Source organism: Ranitomeya imitator, chromosome 9, assembly GCF_032444005.1.
Source record: "Ranitomeya imitator isolate aRanImi1 chromosome 9, aRanImi1.pri, whole genome shotgun sequence".
Taxonomy (NCBI): Eukaryota; Metazoa; Chordata; class Amphibia; order Anura; family Dendrobatidae; genus Ranitomeya; species Ranitomeya imitator.
The window spans coordinates 28,943,796-28,963,282 of NC_091290.1; the positions used below are offsets into that span (position 1 = coordinate 28,943,796).

The window sequence follows — 19,487 nt, forward strand, 5'->3', positions numbered from 1 at the left end:
GGAACATTTGCATCTTTATATCTGGGTTACATACATATTTTTGGAATGGAGGAGCACAGAAAAAGAAAAAAAACGGATCCAGAACTGGCAGAGCATCGCCAATTGGAGGGGTTCTCGGTTTGAATTAAAAAAAAAAAAAAAATCCAATGAAAGGTTGTTTTGGGGTATTATCCTGAAGTGGTTCAATGATGATTCAAGCACAGTTCTCTCTAACAGCTGCAGTGCTACAGACTAAAATGTGAAAAAAATAAGAAAAATAAAATGATGGCTACAGAACAAAGTGTCAGCCTCAAATGCCAGAGCGAAAACTGAAAAACTTCAAGATGATGTTGCTTTTTTACCTACACACATTCAATACATACTTGTACTGAGCAGCATGAAGTAGGGGGGCAGAAATATAATTTCCGGTGATGCGTCACTTAGTGGACGATTTGCTGTGGTTTTGAGAAAATCCCTGTTTTCTGTGCTGCAGATCTACCAGTTCTCTGAATCATGAGCCCGGTATAACCCCGCCCACACAGCTGATTGGCAGCTTTGTGTACACTGTGCATAGGCAGAAAGCTGCCAATCAGTGGTGTGGGCGGGGTTATACAGAGATCATGAACATGGAGGACTACATAGCAGCAAGTTGGTTATCTCTGAATTTTCGATTGATAAAAACACTTAAAAGAACTACAGCAAGAAACCCAGTGACATCACTGGCATCAGGGTCTCTATACCTACATTATGCTGCTCTCAGGTGAAATAGCAAAAACCTGGTGATAGAGCGGCTTTTCTGATTAGCAGTTATTCTGATTAGCAGTTATAATTTGTTTGGTCTGGCACAACAGAACAAAGCACTTCGAGCCTAAACCTCAGAGGTAGGGTTGAGCGAAACGGATCGTTCATTTTCAAAAGTCGCCGACTTTTGGCAAAGTCGGGTTTCATGAAACCCGACCCGATCCCTGTGTGGGGTCGGCCATGCGGTACGCGACTTTCGCGCCAAAGTCGCGTTTCGTATGACGCGCTTGGCGCCATTTTTTTCAGCCAATGAAGGGGCGTGGGCAGAGTGATGACATGGGTCTTAGGGGCGTGGACGCCTATCGCCATGTTGTCGCTTGTGCGCTGTAGCCAGCTTTTCAGTTCAGGGACGGACGGGGAGAGAGAGAGAGAGAGAGAGAGAGAGAGAGAGAGAGTGTGAGAGAGAGAAAGTGAGAGTGAGTGAGTGAGTGAGAGAGAGAGAGAGAGAAAAAAAAAAAAAAAAATCCCATTGCCTTTGCATTGGGTTTCGTGTTTCGGTCGATCCTCGACTTTTCGCCATAATCGGACGATTTCACTCGACTCGACTTTTGAGATAGTCGGGTTTCGCGAAACCCGGCTCGACCCTAAAAAAGTCAAGGTCGCTCAACCCTACTCAGAGGCATCCAATGCTCCAATACGGAATAAGGACAGGGGTGTTCCTGGGGTGACTAGCTTAAAAGCCGTAATCCAACAGAAAGTAAAATTAAAACAATCTTAAGAGCAATAAAGGGCACACGACTTCTCTAGGCAAAGATTGGCAAAGCTGTAAATCCAACCTAAACAACGAAGAGCATGGTATTTCAAAGAGTGCGATTGTGGCTTCTCACATAACCACTTGCAGAAGTTTAGGAGGGTCAAAGAAAAACAAAAAACATTTAAAATCTACTGACTTTAAAACTCGAGAAGGAAAAGCTGAACCCGAAGTGAGCAGATCACTGTGCCAACTTCATTTCTAAAAAGATTTGTTTTCAGATGACAACCTCTAAGGCGGTGTGGAATAAGGCAGACAACTCTTGCAATCTCAGACTGCGGAATTGTTGAGAATGGAGAGGAATTTTAATAAACAGTAAATTATAAAGTTGCTTGTTTTAACAAACTTACTCAATTAAAAAGAGAAGACAACCCCTATAAAGTCGAAAGGGAAGAGCAGCAGCTAAGAGAAGGTCTTGCTCTGGATCCATAACATTAGTTAGTACATGGCTGGCAATTCACTCGATGGCTACTTTCATGATACCTTTACGACACAGAACGGCCTGTTTAATGTATCCAGAGGTTTTGTTAATTAGCAAATTATAGCAATATATGATAACCGTTCTGGTGTTGGATTCTACTTTAAAATGACATTTGCCTTCATATTCTCATTGACCAACTTCAATAATAGTAAATTAAACTTGTGTGCTGTCAAACGATCAAGAAATTACAAGGTATCACTTTATAAAAAAAAAAACAAAAAAAACAAAACACACAACAACATTTGGTTACTAAAACAAAACCTGTTCAGTGAATAGGATTATGTTTATGAGAATATCTGAAAACTAAACACTAGAATAGTTGTTGTAATAGAAAGATTAACACTTTGAAAACCGATCAAGGTGAAAGAGGAAACCTGACATTACCTATATATGCTCTCTCCTGCTCACGGCTGAGCCCCGGCGGGATTACTGTTGGCATCCCGGGGATGATCGTCTTTTGGTCTGGAGTTTCATCGTTCCAGCGACTGCGTTTTCGCTTCCGACAAAAGTCTGGAAAAACAAAACCGGTTTTACTATTTTTATTCAGATTGTAACCCCCCAAAAATATATAGTATGGTTACAAAGCAGCCTGTACTTGATTTACATGAGCTTAGACAACAGAAAATACCAGGAAAAAAAAAAAACATTTGAAAGAAATTAGTGGAAGAATGAAATGTAGGGGTCAAAGTCGCTAATTTTCATGGTGAAGGGTAAATAGTTAAGACTTAAAAGGGGTTGTCCGGCTTTAAGCTGTTGAAGATTCTCCTGTGCATGCGATTTCCATACATGTGGCCATGTGCCAACTAGATGGACTTCAACTTGATATTGACCATGTTACAGGAGGATCCCTAGTAGGTGCTGACCTGTACAGATTTTGGGCCTTGTGCCGACTACATGGATGCAACCTTGCTCAATGCAAGAGTACTGAGCGAGGCGGCATACAGTCTAGTCGGAATGTGGCCGGAAGTTTGTAAGGGTACCGTCACACAGTGCAATTTTCATCGCTACAACGGTACGATCCGTGACGCTCCAGCATCGTAAAAATATCGCTCAAGCGTCGTAGACTGCTGTCACACTTTGCAATCTACGACGCTGGAGCGATAATTTCATGACGTATGTGCGATGTAGAAGCCGTTGGTTACTATGCGCACATCGTATACGATATATGTTACACCATGCGATCATGCCGCCACAGCGGGACACTAGACGACGAAAGAAAGTTTCAAACGATCTGCTACGACGTACGATTCTCAGCGGGGTCCCTGATCGCAGGAGCGTGTCAGACACTGCGATATCGTAACTATATCGCTCGAACGTCACGAATCGTGCCATCATAGCGATCAAAATTGCACTGTGTGACGGTACCCTAAATCACATACTCGCAGTTACATCACCGCCTGCTCCCCGACGGGGAAACTGATTGAGGAGGCGCTGTCTGAGTAGTGGGCAACCCCTTAAAGACGTCACACAGAAAACAAGCCGAGCATGAGCCAGAAGTGTATAAGTTACACATAAATATGAAAAGAGCGATGGAAATAACCCTTTACATTTTTTTAAAATACAATTTTAAAAGCTAGAACGTTGAGATGCATTTACACTAGCTGAAAATGGGCTACAAGGATTCCTAGGAAGGCGCACCACCAAATCATCGTCTTGTAGAAACGGACAACCAATCGACTGACGAACGAGCAATATGCTTGTCCAGCTTATGAAATGATCTTTGTGCCTTTCTCGGCAGCACATTGCCCTGGCACACAGGACATGTGCTGCCGAGAACAATTATATTCTATGAACGCAGAATGTTCATGTTAAACGTCCCGTGTGCATGGAAGTGCGGTCGGCCGGTCTATAAAAAGGCAAATTGACCACCATCGGCTTAAAAAAAGTTAGGCTGGTTTCACAATTGCGTTTTTTGCGGCTGCGTTTTAACGCATATAAACGCATGCGTTTTTTCCCTATATTTAACATTAAAAACGCATGCTTTTTTTTGTATGCGTTTGGCCGCGTTTAACGACGCATGTGTCGTTTCTATGCTTGCGTTTTGTTGCGGAAATGCAACATGTGGTAATTTCTAGAGGCTTTTTTTTGCCGCAAAAAAACGCATGCGTTGATATTGACTTAGGATACTCCCAATAGGACGCACAAGCGATCTAGTCCTCTTCCGCTCTGAAGAGGCAATTTATCCTGGTTTCTGATCTTCACGCTTTAACAAATATGTGAGCACTGCAGACAATCACTGCTTGCAGAGATTCCTTCAGTGGCATCAATACATCTCCACTACATACAGTTTAACCCCTTAATCCCATATGACGTACTATCCCGTCCAGGTGACCTGGGACTTAATTCCCAGTGACGGGATAGTACGTCATATGGGATCGGCCGCGCTCACGGGGGGAGCGCGGCCGATCGCGGCCGGGTGTCAGCTGACTATCGCAGCTGACATCCGGCACTATGTGCCAGGAGCGGTCACGGACCGCTCCCGACACATTAACCCCCGGCACACCGCGATCAAACATGATCGCGATGTGCCGGCGGTACAGGGAAGCATCACGCAGGGAGGGGGCTCCCTGCGGGCTTCCCTGAGACGATCGGTACACGGTGATGTACTCACCGTGTACCCAGCGTCTTCTCCCTGCAGTCCCCGGATCCAAAATGGCCGCTGGGCTGCATCCGGGTCCTGCAGGGAGCACTTCCGGGTCGCCTGCAGCTCTGTAAGCCTGCAGCGATGTCAGTGAGATCGCCGATCTTACAGAGTGCTGTGCAAACTGTAAGATCGGCGATCTGTGATGTCCCCCCCTGGGAGAAAGTAAAAGAAAAAATTTCCACGTGTAAAAAAAAAAAAAAAAAAATTACTAAATAAATAAATAAAAAAATATTATTCCCATAAATACATTTCTTTCTCTAAAAAAAAAACAAAAAAACAATAAAAGTACACATATTTAGTATCGCCGCGTCCGTAACGACCCGACCTATAAAACTGTCCCACTAGTTAACCCCTTCAGTGAACACCGTAAGAAAAAAAAAAAAAAACGAGCCAAAAAACAATGCTTTATTATCATACCGCCGAACAAAAAGTGGAATAAAACGTGATCAAAAAGACGGATATAAACCATGGTACCACTGAAAATGTCATCTTGTCCCGCAAAAAACGAGCCGCCACAAACCATAATAAGCAAAAAAATAAAAAAGTTATAGTCCTGAGAATAAAGCGATGCCAAAATAATTATTTTTTCTATAAAATAGCTTTTATCGTATAAAAGCGCCAAAACATAAAAAAATAATATAAATGAGGTATCGCTGTAATCGTACTGACCCGACGAATAAAACTGCTTCATCCACTTTACCAAACGCGAAACGGTATAAACGCCTCCCCCAAAAGAAATTCATGAATAGCTGGTTTTTGGTCATTCTGCCTCACAAAAAATCAGAATAAAAAGTGATCAAAAACGGTCACGTGTCCAAAAATGTTACCAATAAAAACGTCAACTCGTCCCGCAAAAAACAAGACCTCACATGACTCTGTGGACCAAAAAATGGAAAAATTATAGGTCTCAAAATGTGGAGATGCAAAAACTTTTTTGCTATAATAAAAAAAACCTATTTTAGTGTGTGACGGCTGCCAATCATAAAAATCCGATATAAAAAACGCTATAAAAGTAAATCAACCCCCCCTTCATCACCCCCTTAGTTAGGGAAAAATAATAAAATTAAAAAAATGTATTTATTTCCATTTTCCCATCAGGGCTAGGGTTAGGGCTAGGGATGGAGCTAAAGTTAGGGATAGGGTTTAGGCTAAAGTTAGGGTTGGGGCTAAAGTTAGGGTTGGGGCTAAAGTTAGGGTTGGGGCTAAAGTTAGGGTTGGGGTTTGGATTATATTTACGGTTGGGATTAGGATTGGGATTAGAATTAGGGGTGTGTCAGGGTTAGGGGTGTGGTTAGGGTTACCGTTGGGATTAGGGTTAGGGGTGTGTTAGGGTTAGGGTTTCAGGTAGAATTGGGGAGTTTCCACTGTTCAGGCACATCAGAGGCTCTCCAAACGCAACATGGCTTCCGATCTCAATTCCAGCCTATTCTGTGTTGAAAAAGTAAAACCGTGCTCCTTCCCTTCCGAGCTCTCCGGTGCGCCCAAACAGGGGTTTACCCCAACATATGGGGTATCAGCGTACTCAGGACAAATTGGACAACAACTTTTGGGGTCCAAGTTCTCTTGTTATCCTTGGGAAAATAAAAATGTGGGGGGCTAAAAATCATTTTTGTGGGAAAAATAAGATTTTTTTTATTTTCACGGCTCTGCGTTATAAACTGTAGTGAAACACTTGGGGGTTCAAAGTTCTCACAACACATCTAGATAAGTTCCTTGGGGGGGGTCTAGTTTCCAATATGGGGTCACTTGTGGGGGGTTTCTACTGTTTGGGTACATCAGGGGCTCTGCAAATGCAATGTGACGCCTGCAGACCAATCCATCTAAGTCTGTATTCCAAATGGTGCTCCTTCCCTTCCGAGCTCTGCCATGCGCCCAAACAGTGCTTCCCCCCCACATATGGGGTATCAGCGTACACAGGACAAATTGGACAACAACCTTTGGGGTCCAATTTATCCTGTTACAATTGTGAAAATACAAAACTGGGGACGAAAAAATCATTTTTGTGAAAAAAAAAAAGAATTTTTATTTTCACGGCTCTGCGTTATAAACTGTAGTGAAACACTTGGGGGCTCAAAGCTCTCAAAACACATCTAGATAAGATTCTTAGGGGGTCTACTTTCCAAAATGGTTTCACTTGTGGGGGGTTTCAATGTTTAGGCACATCAGGGGCTCTCCAAACGCAACATGGCGTCCCATCTCAATTCCAGTAAATTTTGCATTGAAAACTCAAATGGCGCTCTTTCCTTTCCGAGCTCTGCCATGCGCCCAAACAATGGTTTACACCCACATATGGGGTATCAGCGTACTCAGACCAATTGCACAACAACTTTTGTGGTCTAATTTCTTCTCTTACCCTTGGGAAAATAAAAAATTGGGGGCAAAAAGATCATTTTTGTGAAAAAATATGATTTTTTATTTTTACGGCTCTGCATTATAAACTTCTATGAAACACTTGGTGGGTCAAAGTTCTCACCATACATCTAGATAAGTTCCTTAAGGGGTCTACTTTCCAAAATGGTGTCACTTGTGGGGGGTTTCAATGTTTAGGCACATCAGGGGCTCTCCAAACGCAACATGGCGTCCCATCTCAATTCCAGTCAATTTTGCATTGAAAAATCAAATGTCGCTCCTTTCCTTCCGAGCTCTGCCATGTGCCCAAACAGTGGTTTATCCCCACATAAGGGGTATCAACGTGCTCAGGACAAATTGTACAACAACTTTTGGGGTTCATTTTCTCCTGTTACCCTTGGTAAAAAAACAAATTGGAGCTGAAATAAATTTTGTGTGAAAAAAAGTTAAATGTTAATTTTTATTTAAACATTCCAAAAATTCCTGTAAAACACCTGAAGGGTTAATAAACTTCTTGAATGTGGTTTTGAGCACCTTGAGGGGTGCAGTTTTTAGAATGGTGTCACACTTGGGTATTTTCTATCATATAGACCCCTCAAAATGACTTCAAATGAGATGTGGTCCCTAAAAAAAAAATGGTGTTGCAAAAATGAGAAATTGCTGGTCAACTTTTAACCCTTATAACTCCCTAACAAAAAAAAATTTTGGTTCCAAAATTGTGCTGATGTAAAGTAGACATGTGGGAAATGTTACTTATTAAGTATTTTGCATGACATATCTCTGCGATTTAAGGGTATAAAAATTCAAAGTTGGAAAATTGCAAAATTTTCGCCAAATTTCCATTTTTTTCCCAAATAAACACAAGTTATATCGAATAAATTTTACCACTATCATGAAGTACAATACATCACGAGAAAACTGTCAGAATCGCCAAGATCCGTTGAAGCGTTCCAGAGTTATAACCTCATAAAGGGACAGTGGTCAGAATTGTAAAAATTGGCCCGGTCATTAACGTGCAAACCACCCTCGGGGCTTAAGGGGTTAAAGGGAATCTGTCACCAGGTTTGACAGATATAAGATGCGGCCACCGCCTTTCAGGGCTTGTACACAACATTCTATAATGCTGTAGATATATACCCCAGATCCGACCTGTAAGAAGAAAAATAAGTTATTACACTTGCCTGCGGGGTGGTCCAGTACGATGGGTGTCGCAGAACCGGGGCCCCATCTTCTCATGATCACCTCCCTCCTGCTCGTTTCAAGGCTCCCCGAGATGGCGCTCCTGTGCAGGCGTACTTAGCTGCCCTGTTGAGGGCAGAGCAAAGTACTGCAGTGTGCAGGCGCTGGGTGTGTCTGACCTTTGCAGGCGCCTGCGTAGTTCAGTACTTTGCTCTGCCCTCAACATTGTAGAGAAGTACGCCTGCGCAGAAGCGCGATGTCGGGGAGCCATAAGACAAGCAGGAGGGTGGCTATCATAAGAAGATGGGAGACGCTGGACCTGCGACACCCATCTGACCGGACCGCCCCTGGGTGAGTATAATAAAACTTATTTTTCTTATCTTTCAGGTTGGATCGTGGGGCTTATCTACAGAATTATAGAGTGCTGTATATAAGCCCCGAAAGGCGGTGGCCGCATCTTATATCGGCCAAACCTGGTGACAGGTTGCCTTTAAAAGGGAGCCCGTCACTTCCCCCCCCCCACAGGCCCTATTAAGGTAAACGAGCCACCGTTAGTAGCACTAAGGCTGCATTCTGTGAGGGTGGCTCTTACTGTATATTTAGTATCCCTAGGAATGCTGAAATAATCACTTTCATAAATTTCGTGCCATACCTGCATTGTGTCAGGGACGTATGATTTCTCCGACAAGCGCCTTGCAGCCATCCATCATCCCGTGCGCCGCCTCCTCTCTGTCTTGTGCCGTCACCGGCGCTCTACAATTATTTCTCAGGCATGCGCCGTGCGCGCTGCCCTGGAACTTTTAAAGTGACGTAAGTAGATCGCGCCAGATCCCCAGCCCCTCAGTGTGAATATATCATAACACTGTGTGCAGGCACGATCTACTAAGGCCTCTTCCACACTTCCGTCACAATCCGTTTTGTGAAGAAAAAAAACGGATGCAGGAAATGGTGCTGCTGGACCCGTTTTTCTCTCTCAGACTTGTATTAGCGACGGATCGCCTCACGTTTCGTCCGTCGTGCACTGGTTCCGTCGTAAAATCACTGTCTGTCGGGCGGGGACAACGCACAGAGGAACCTTTTTTCTGTACGTCGGAAAATGCCTCAGCGACAGATCCTGTGCTGTCCGTTGTTGGCTATAATGGAAGCCTATGGACGCAGGATCCGTCGCTGACTGTGAAAAGCAGGAATCCAGCGACAGGTACAGGCTTTTCAAACTGCGCATGCGCGGAAGAATTTCCCATCAGGAAAATTCTCGGTCTTTTTACTATTGATGCTGCCTATGCAGCATCAATAGTAAAAGAATATGTTAAAAATTATTTAAAAAAATGGTGACATTCTTACATTCCGGTGTCCCGCACAGCCCCTGCAGCCTTCCCGATGCTCCGTTCCCAGTGATGCATAGCGAAGTGACCCAATGACATCGAAAGACCGCTACCTCACGTGACAGGTCATTGTCTCGCTCTGCATCACTGGGAACGGAGCATCGGGAAGGCTGCAGGGGCTGTGCGGGACGCCGGAAGGTAAGAATATCACGATTTTTTTTATTATTTTTATCTTGAGTTGTGTTGTGTATGCGTCTTCTCTGCGAAAAACTGCGGCGAAGATGCATACACAACGTGTGCACATAGCCAATTCTGGCAACAACTGCCTCGACGGGTCCATCCAAAAAACGGCTCCAGTGCACCCGTTTTTTTACAATCAGCACATTATCCGTCTTTTCAACATTTTGACGGATTGTGACTGAATGTAAAAAAGGGAAGTGTGAAAGAGGCCTTAATCACTTGATGTAAGTTCCAGGGCAGCGCAAACGGCACATGCCCGAGAAATAATTGCAGAGCGCAGGCACAAGCCCGAAGGCCAAAGGGGGATGATGGACGGCTGTGAGGCGCTTGTATCAGGGAGAAATCATACATCCCTGACGCGATACAGGTATGGCACGAAATTTATAAGTGAATATTTAAGCACTCCTAGGGATACTAAACATAAGAGCCACCTTCACAGAATGCAGCCTTAGTGCTGCTGAAGGTGGCTCTTTTACTTTAATAGGCCTGGGGTCGGGGGTGACAGGCTCTCTTTAATGTCTGCAGCATTCACATCTCGCGTATGATACAAGTTAGGTCAAGAAAAAGTCATCCTGGGACTGGCAAATTTAATAATTTTATAGCATATCTGGACAACAGTCGATGCAAATCGATTAACTGGACTCTTATCAATTTGGGCCATCAGATGGGGGCCCTGAGAATTGCCACCTACCTCAGCATCTGCAGCTCTTGGTTAAACGGACTGGCGTGACAATAAGCATGCGCCACGCTAAAATGATGGGTAATCAAAAGAAGAGCTGTAGATACTGGGAGGTAGAAAGACCCACTGACGGCATGAGATCGCTGACTGCGGCGCCTTCACACTGCATTTAGTTACACGCTTGGCAGCCCAGTTAGGGCATACGTTCAAGCCCCCCGCATAACGGGACTCAGGTGTATGCACCAATGGGACCATAGACTACAGGAGCTCTGGCGTTGCAAACGTGCATCATCTTTTGGGCATATAAACGCCAACAGAAGACAGGCACCCAGACAGTCCACTACTTCGGAGTCCGCCTCCAGTAGGCATATACGCCTGAAGATGATGCGCGACAGTGCACCTTTCCTCTGCCAGCACCCAAGGCTGTTGAGTTGGGAGTCACAGCCCATTTTGGTTGAGTCGGAGTCACGGAAATTGAGGAGTCGGAGGTTTGGCTTAGGCTACTTTCACACTTTCGTCGGTACAGGGCCGTCGCCACGTGTCGGCCCGACGGACGTTGTGAAATAAATGAACAACGGGGGTAGCGTATGCAGGTTTACACCACATCCGCTGCCCCATTGTAATGTCCGGGGAGGAGGGGGTGGAGTTTTAGCCGCGCATGCGCGGTCGGAAATGACAGACACGTCACACAAAAAAAAGTTATGTCACTTTTTGTGCCGACGGTCCGGCAAAACACGATCCATCCGTCGCATGACGTGTGGCCATACGTCGAAAATGCAAGTCTATGGAGAAAAAACGCATCCTGCGAGCAACTTTGCAGGATGCGTTTTTTTTTTTCTCCAAAATGACGCACGTCAAAAAACGCTAGTGTGAAAGTAGCCTTCCCGACTCCACCATTATAAACTACGAGTGAATGCTCCCAAATCTCGTTTTGCGTGGGGGTTCGGACGTAGGCCTCGACGGGACCACCGAGGGTGTAACCCTAAACCCAAAGTCGCCGGCATGGGTCCGGTGAATAGATTTGCACCAAGTTTAATAGCCAAATCCTTTAAAAGTTCCGAAATTCAGATTCTGTCATCAATTCTGCATCACCGTGTGGACGGATACGACGCAAAACCTCAAGTTACACCATAAACACCATCAAAAACACAACGAATCTACACAACTAATATTTGGACGCCGATAACGACGGACGGTGCCTACTTTATTCGCTTTTTAGAGTTACCATGACAACAAATGCCAAGAAACCCCACATAATAGCAGGCTTTAGTCTATGCCTGGTCACAGAACGAGCAGCACACGTGTCAGCATCGCTGCTGGGCCCGTCTGGAGCCGCCACAGCTGTTCTCACACACACGGGGACCGGCGACCGACAAAACCGAGTCCTTGTCCATTATTTATGCGCCATTATCAGCTGCAGGAAAGCGTTCAGCAGCAACAAGCCGTAAACGTCGTGCACAATAGGCCTCTCCCTTACCCATTTTGCGGCCACGACTGATCACAGGCCTCTATCTCTCTCTCCCAAGATGACTTGAGTGCGCGCTTGCGTTGCCAGCTGGACCTTTTATAAGCTTGGTTACTCCGCCCACTTACGGCGTTCATTGGTTGGTAAGGCGGTTTCTGTGATTGGATGGCGAAAAAGCTTTCGCATCTGGTCTGAGGGAAAAGGACGTGACGTAATTAACGAGCTGTGATAGGACAGTGAATATGCCAATCAAGTGAGCGGCGGTGCAAGAAAGCGCTGTTAATAAAGGAGGCGTGGCTAACCTGTCGTATCCTGGCCTATCACAGCGCGGGACACGCCTCCTTCTTGAAACGCGCGCTCGCTTTCCGTGCATGTGTTTTCTGTCATCCGGTCTATCGCCGCCATTTTGCAAAGTGTGTGAGGGATTTTTTTTTTTTTTTTTTTCGCGTCTCCTTGTAGACGCGTTTATGTGGGAAAATGGCGGCAAATGTTCAGTAGTGGCACTGTGGTAAAACGTGACAGCGCATGTAAAGGCTGTGGGATAGAGTTTTTCCAGCACAGTCTCTTAGCTGGGGAGCTGGAGAATTTTGTTTTTCCTCAGAATTCTGTGACTGAAAATGGGACCTATGAAAGAGGTAGAACTAGTCCTATCCAACCACATACTAGTGGGAAACCGCAGGGACAATACAGACATAGATCAGTTCTCATAAAGCCATTTTTTTTTGGTGGGAGGGGAGGTGGTCTGTGCTGCCAAAAAAAAAAAAAAATCAAAATGACTGGTAGAAGGAGAATGCAGCTTTTGCTCTTCACATTTTGAAGTTGGACGAAGTTCTTCATCAGGAGTAGTCCAACTTCGAAACGCACCGAGAATGAGCCATCTGGAGAACCACAATTTACTATTATTCACGCCATTTCTTCCATGGCGCTTTATATGTGACAAGGGGTATACACAAGTATAGTCTTTAACAAAAAGAGTCACCGACTGGTACAGGAGGAGAGAGGACCCTGCCGCGAGGGCTCACAGGCTACAAGGGATGGGGGGAGGGTACAGGTAGTTGTGCAGCAGTATGGTGGAACAAGGGTTACTGTAGGTTGTTGGAAGAGGTAGGTCTTCAGGCTCCTGGAGGTTTCCACGGTAGGAGAGAGTCTGATAAGTTAGGATAGAGTTCCAGGGAAGGGAGGATGCACAGGAAAAGGCTGATGGGATTGTGGGAAGAGGGGAGTAGAGAAGGAGATCTTGTGAGGATCGGAGGTTGCGTGCAGGTAAGTACCGGGAGACGAGGTCACAGATGTATGGAGGAGACAGGTTGTGGATGGCTTTGTATGTCATGGTTAGGGTTTTGAACTGGCATCTTTGGATAATGGGGAGCCAGTGCAAGGATTGAGAGAGGCCAGGGAATAGCGAGGGTACAGGTGGATTAGTCGGGCAGCAGAGTTTAGAATAGACTGGAGGGGTGCGAGAGTGTTAAAAGAGAGGCTGCAGAGCAGGAGGTTGCAGTAGTCGAGGCAGGAGATGATGAGGGCATGCACTAGTATTTTTGCAGATTCTTGGCTGAGGAATGTGTGGATCTGGGAGATATTTTGGAGTTGGCAGGAAGTGGAAAGGGCTTGGATGTGTGGTTTGAAGAAGAGATCAGAGTCGAGGATTACCCTGAGGCAGCGAGCTTGCAGAAATAGGGAGAGTGGGCAGCCATTTTGTTTGATGGATAGGTGTGTTAAGGGGTTGAGTGAGGTGGTTGAAAGATGAGGAGTTTGGTTTTATCCATGTTAAGTTTTAGAAATCTAGCAGAGAACAAAGATGAAATAGCAGACAGATATTGTGGGATTCTGGATTGTAGGGAGGGGATATCTGGTCCAAAGATGTAGATCTACGTATTAGCATAGAGGTGATACTGAAAGCCATGGGACTGTATGAGCTGTCCAAGGCCGAAGGTGTATATGGAGAAGAGCAGAGGGCCTAGAACTGAACCTGGGGGACCCCAATAGATATGGGGCAAGATGGAGTGTGAGAGTGAGTGTGTGTGAGAGTGTGTGTGTGTGTGTGTGTGAGAGTGAGTGAGTGTGTGTGAGAATGTCCGGTCTGTTAGATATAAAGAGATCCAGGCTAGGGCCAAGTTTGTGATGCCAATAGAAGAAAGAATGTAGTAAGAGGGAATGGTCCACGGTGTCTATGGTAGAAGACTGGTCCAGGAGGAGGAGGACCGAATAGTGTTTGGATTTGGCAGTTAGTAGGTCTTTAGGTAGTTTTGTCAGGGCAGTTTCAGAGGAATGGTGCAGTTGTAAGCGGTCAAAGAGGGGGAGCTGGAGAAGTGAGGACAGTTTAAAATGGACTTGTTGTTCCAGTAGTTTTGAGGCAAAGGGGAGAAGTGATATGAAGCGATAGCTGGATAGAGAGGATGAGTGTGATCGAGGCATGTTTGAAGCATGAGGGGAAGACACCAGATGTCAATGACAAGTTGAAGAGATGGGTTAAGGTTGGGATGAACTGTGGTGAGGTTTGGGATGAGGTAGGATGTGATTGGGTCAAGTTCACAGGTGGCGAGATAAAATAATAATCTTTATTTATATAGCGCCAACATATTCTGCAGCGCTTTACAGTTTAACAGTTTCAAGCACAATAGTCATAAGTAACAACGTTACCAATAATTAAAGCAAAATAAGCCGCCCCTGCTCGTGAGAGCTTACAATCTGCAATGAGGTGGGGGAGATACAAAGAACAGGTGTGTATTTACAATGATGTATTTACAATGATGGTCCAGCCATCTTGAGGAAGTGGGGGATAGATAGTCGATGGGCTACACACACTTCAACATGAGATGTGATCTGGAGACTAAGACCGGAGTCACACTTGCGAACGTGATGCGAGAAACTCACACGAGTCTCTCGAATCAATACTCGGCGCTGCCGCCGGCACTCAGAAATGGAGCGTTCAGCTGTATAGAAATACATGCAGCCGCACACTCCGGTCCCGAGTGCCGGCGGCAGCAATGGGTATTCATGCGAGTTTCTCGCATAACCCTCGCAAGTGTGACCCCGGCCTAAAGAGGAAATATGATCTTCTGTTATGGTGGAGAAGCTGGTTTTGGAGGAGGAGGGTTGAGTAGCAATGTGGAAGGGCTGTGGTGATTTTAGGTAAAATCTTTGCCTGATGTCAATCTTCTGCGGAGATGAGAAAGGGGGAGGTGCTGTGGGGGACAAAGGAGAGAACCGAAAAGTGTTGAATAGCTGTTTTGGGTTGTAAATAAATATCAAAAGACTGTCCATCACGTCCAAACAGGTGTGAACAGGTGCTTACTAAGACTAGCAATGTCCATATACAACTAAACAAGTAAAGTGAGCACTCTAGCATGCAAACATGAAATATGAAAATTGAATTGCATTACTGCACTAAAAAAATAGAAACATTGAGAATACTTAGTGCATAAATTGGCCAATTCATGTGTACCCGGCAACCACGATAAGGCGACTCTCGTTGCTGGGACCTACCAAATGTGAATCCTCTCCTAGACTAAAGTCTACATCTCTATGGGAAGGTAGAATCCTCCTGTAATTAAAAACACCTGAGGGGCAGAAAAAGAGGTAGGGATATTTGGCTTTAGGTCAAAATTTCAGGATAAACCTAAAATACACTAACCTTCTCAGGTGAACGTAATGTGACAGTCTCCAAATGTTTGAATCCAACTGTTCAATATTTCAGTACTTTCTTTTCTCACAACTTGCTGTTCTCTAATAAGGATCTTAAGTGCAAAATTCACAATAGAGATTTGATCCATGAATTGCCCAATATAGTTCAATTAGAACTGGTATTAAACAGTCCCCCTTCATCACATTTTGACATTAGACAAAGACGACACTTAAAGGGACACTGTCACCTGAATTTGGAGGGAACAATCTTCAGCCATGGAGGCTGGGTTTTGGGGTTTTTGATTCACCCTTTCCTTACCCGCTGGCTGCATGCTGGCTGCAAAATTGGATTGAAGTTCATTCTCTGTCCTCCATAGTACACGCCTGCGCAAGGCAATCTTGCTTTGTGCAGGCGTGTACTATGGAGGACAGAGAATGAACTTCAGTCCAATATTCCAGCCAGCATGCAGCCAGCGGGTAAGGAAAGGGTGAATCAAAAACCCCAAAACCCCGCCTCCATGGCTGAAGATTGTTCCCTCCAAATTCAGGTGACAGTGTCCCTTTAACAATTGATCCATCAGTTCCTCACCATTGCAAGGCTTCAAGCAGGAAGTTGTCTGACAGAAGAGGCCACGGAGCTTAGAGTGTCACAGAAAGACTAGAAGAGTCTCAGAAACGCAGAGAAGTGGTTGTTCTTTGGCTACATCCCACACTTCATTGTGAACAATGTCCTTCGGAACCGGGTGATGAATAACGCACAACTCCAGGCACAGTTAATGGAGGTGAGAGGCATCCAAATGTCACATCAGACCATTTAAAACTATTTACAACAGTGTGGTCTGCATGCCAGACAACCTGCAAGGGTATCTGACCACACCATCAGGCACAGACGTCATCATGTTGCATGGGCCAGGGAGCATCTACACTGGATTACAGAACTGCCCTTCACTGTGACAAGCCCCTACTACGTGAATAACATTAAACCCTTAATGGAGCTTTTTTCGGTATCCGTTTTTCACTCCCCCTCCATCCCAGAGCCATAACCTTTTTATTTTTTCGTCAATATGTCTATGTGCAGGCATAATTCTTGCTTGACGAGTTGTACTTTTGAGCAACACCATTGGTTTTACTATGTAGTGTACTGGAAAACGGGGAAAAAAAATTCCAAGTGCCGTGAAATTGCAAAAAAAAGTGCAATCCCCAACTTGTTTTTTATTTGGCTTTTTTTTTTTTTTTTGCTAGGTTCACTAAATGCTAAAACTGACCTGTCATTATGATTCTCCAGGTCATTACGAGTTCATAGACACCAAACAGGTTGCTTTTTATCAAAGTGGTGAAAAAAATTTCCAAACTTTGCTGGAAGAAAAAAAAGAAAAAAAGTGCGCAATTTTCCAATACCCGTAGTGTCTCCATTTTTCATGATCTGGGGTTGGGTGAGGGCTTATTTATTGGGTACCGAGCTGATGTTTTTAATGATACCATTTCGGTGCAGATACGATCTTTTCATCGCCCGTTATTGCATTTTAGTGCAATGTAGCGGTGATCATGAAAACGTAATTCTGAAGTTTCAATTTTTTTTTCCTCGCTACGCCATTTAGCGATCAGGTTAATCCGTGTTTTTTTTATTGCTAGATCGGGCGATTCTGAATGCGGCGATACCAAATATGTGTAGGTTTTATTTATTTTTATTGTTTTATTTTGAATGGGGTGAAAGGAGGGTGATTTCAACATGTTTTTATTTTTTTCATATTTTTAAAAACTTTTTTTTTTTTTTAACACTTGCCATGCTTCAATAGCCTCCATGGGAGGCTAGAAGCTGCCATAGCCTCTGAACTCATCATCTTTCCTCCATCCCATAGATCTTCCATACCTGACCTATCGCAATCAATGACATCATGCTTTCCCCCACACCGGAAGTCCGCTGCCTCGGTGTAATCTTCGACTCTGCCCTGTCCTTCAAACCACACATCCAAGCTCTTTCTACCTCCTGTTGCCTTCAGCTCAAAAATATCTCCAGAATCCGTCCTTTCCTCAACCGTCTATCTACTAAAATGCTTGTGCATGCCCTCATCATCTCCCACCTTGACTACTGCAACATCCTTTTCTGTGGCCTCCCTGCTAACACCCTTGCACCTCTCCAGTCCATCCTTAACTCTGCTGCCCGACTAATTCATCTCTCTCCTCGCTACTCCTCTGCTTCCCCCCTCTGCAAATCTCTTCACTGGCTCCCATTCCCTCAGTGTATCAAGTTCAAATTACTAACACGGACCTACAAAGCCGTCTATAACCCGTCTCCTCCATATATCTCTGAACTAATATCCCGATATCTTCCCTCACGTGATCTCCGGTCCTCCAAAGACCTCCTTCTCTCCTCCACACTTATTCGCTCTTCACCCAACCGCCTCCAAGACTTCTCCCGAATATCCCCCATCCTCTGGAATTCTCTGCCCCAACATGTCCGATTATCAACCACATTCGGATCCTTCAGACGGAACCTGAAAACCCACCTCTTCAGGAAAGCCTACAGCCTGCACTGACCCCGCTGCCTCCTCACCACTACCGGAGCTACCGCCTCACCAACACCGGAGCTCCTGCAACCCTCAACCTACTGTCTCCTTCTCCATAATCCTGTAGAATGTAAGCCCGCAAGGGCAGGGTCCTCGCCCCTCTGTATCAGTCTGTCATTGTTAGTTTGTTTACTGTAAGTGATATCTGTAATTTGTATGTAACCCTTTCTCATGTAAAGCACCATGGAATCAATGGTGCTACATAAATAAATAATAATAATAATAAATAGCCTGATCGGCTCTGCTACATAGGGGCGATGCTCAGATCGCTCCTATGTAGCAGAATTACAGCACTGCTATGAGCGCTGACCACAGGGTGGCGCTCACAGCAATCTGGCATCAACAACCATAGAGGTCTGCAGGAGATCTCTGGTTGTCATGCCGATGCACCGCTGACCCCCGATCACATGACGGGGTCAGCGGTGCACGCATTTCCGGCCCGACGGCCGGAAGCGCTTTTAAATGCCGCTGTCAGAGTTTGACAGCGGCATTTAACTAGTTAATAAACGCAAGCGGATCGCTATTCCGCCCGCGCCTATTGCGGGCACATGTCAGCTGTTCAAAACAGCTGACATCGCGGCTTTGAGGTGGGCTCAGCGCTGAAGCCCACCTCAAAGCGGGGGTACTGACGTCGGATGTACTATTCCGTCCGACGTCAATAAGGGGTTAAATTCAGTCATTGTGCCTTTGCACAAACAGACCTAATTTCATTTTCATGGCGGACAATGTTCCAGCTCATCGAGGTCACATCATTAGGGAACAGCTGCTAGAAACTGGGGTACCCTAAAGGGAATGGCCTGCACTTTCTCCAGACCCAAATCCCAGTAGTATACCCCAGAACCTCAATGACCCGAGGGCCACTTTTTAAGATGAGTGATGGCATGCTGCAGCAGACAATAGCTCTACTTGTGAACAGCAGAAGACATCTTTGTCAAGCTGTAATTGATGCTAAAGGCCACATGACAAGTTATTGGGACAGTTACATTTTTTGTTGCCCCCTAACAGGACCCTATCATGCTGATAGCCTGTCTGACAGCGGCGATTGGCACCGTAAGTTCGACGTCGGCTCTCCGTTATGTCCCTGCCAGCCCCTATTCTAGGGTGACAAATATAAAACCTAACGTGCTTGCAGAACAAATTGTCTATGACTGTTTGGAGATTCTCTCTGGTGACAAAAAAATAAATAAATTTGCTTTCTCGAAAAAATTAGCTCAGTATCAGATAATCTCTCTGCCCGTCTGCTTAGGTTGGTTTAAAAACGTAGTTAGTGAACGTCTTTCTGTGGTCTCAGGTCTCAATAACCGAGACAATGGCCTATATATTATTTGAGTTATAGGCCACTTTCTCAGAATATTCTGTGGGCCCAACCACTCTAACGGAATAACAAAATACTCCCAAAATATTAA

The 19,487-nt window shown here is 45.1% G+C and overlaps 1 protein-coding gene across 4 annotated transcripts in view; it reads right to left on the reverse strand.

Moving 5' to 3' along the window:
• The window catches only part of SF1 (splicing factor 1), a 31,868-nt gene extending 19,904 nt beyond the window's left edge, over positions 1 to 11,964 (reverse strand). For all 4 annotated transcript variants that reach the window (XM_069738872.1, XM_069738871.1, XM_069738870.1 and 1 more), the window contains exons 1-2: positions 11,903 to 11,964; positions 2,397 to 2,522 (exon numbers count right to left, since the gene is read on the reverse strand). Coding sequence is in view for 2 of the 4 variants with exons in the window: in XM_069738870.1 (XP_069594971.1) it covers positions 2,397 to 2,522; positions 11,903 to 11,906 (130 nt within the window). In the remaining 2 variants the exon portion in view is untranslated. The remainder of the gene's footprint in view (positions 1 to 2,396; positions 2,523 to 11,902) is intronic.
• Between the last annotated feature and the right edge of the window lie 7,523 nt (positions 11,965 to 19,487).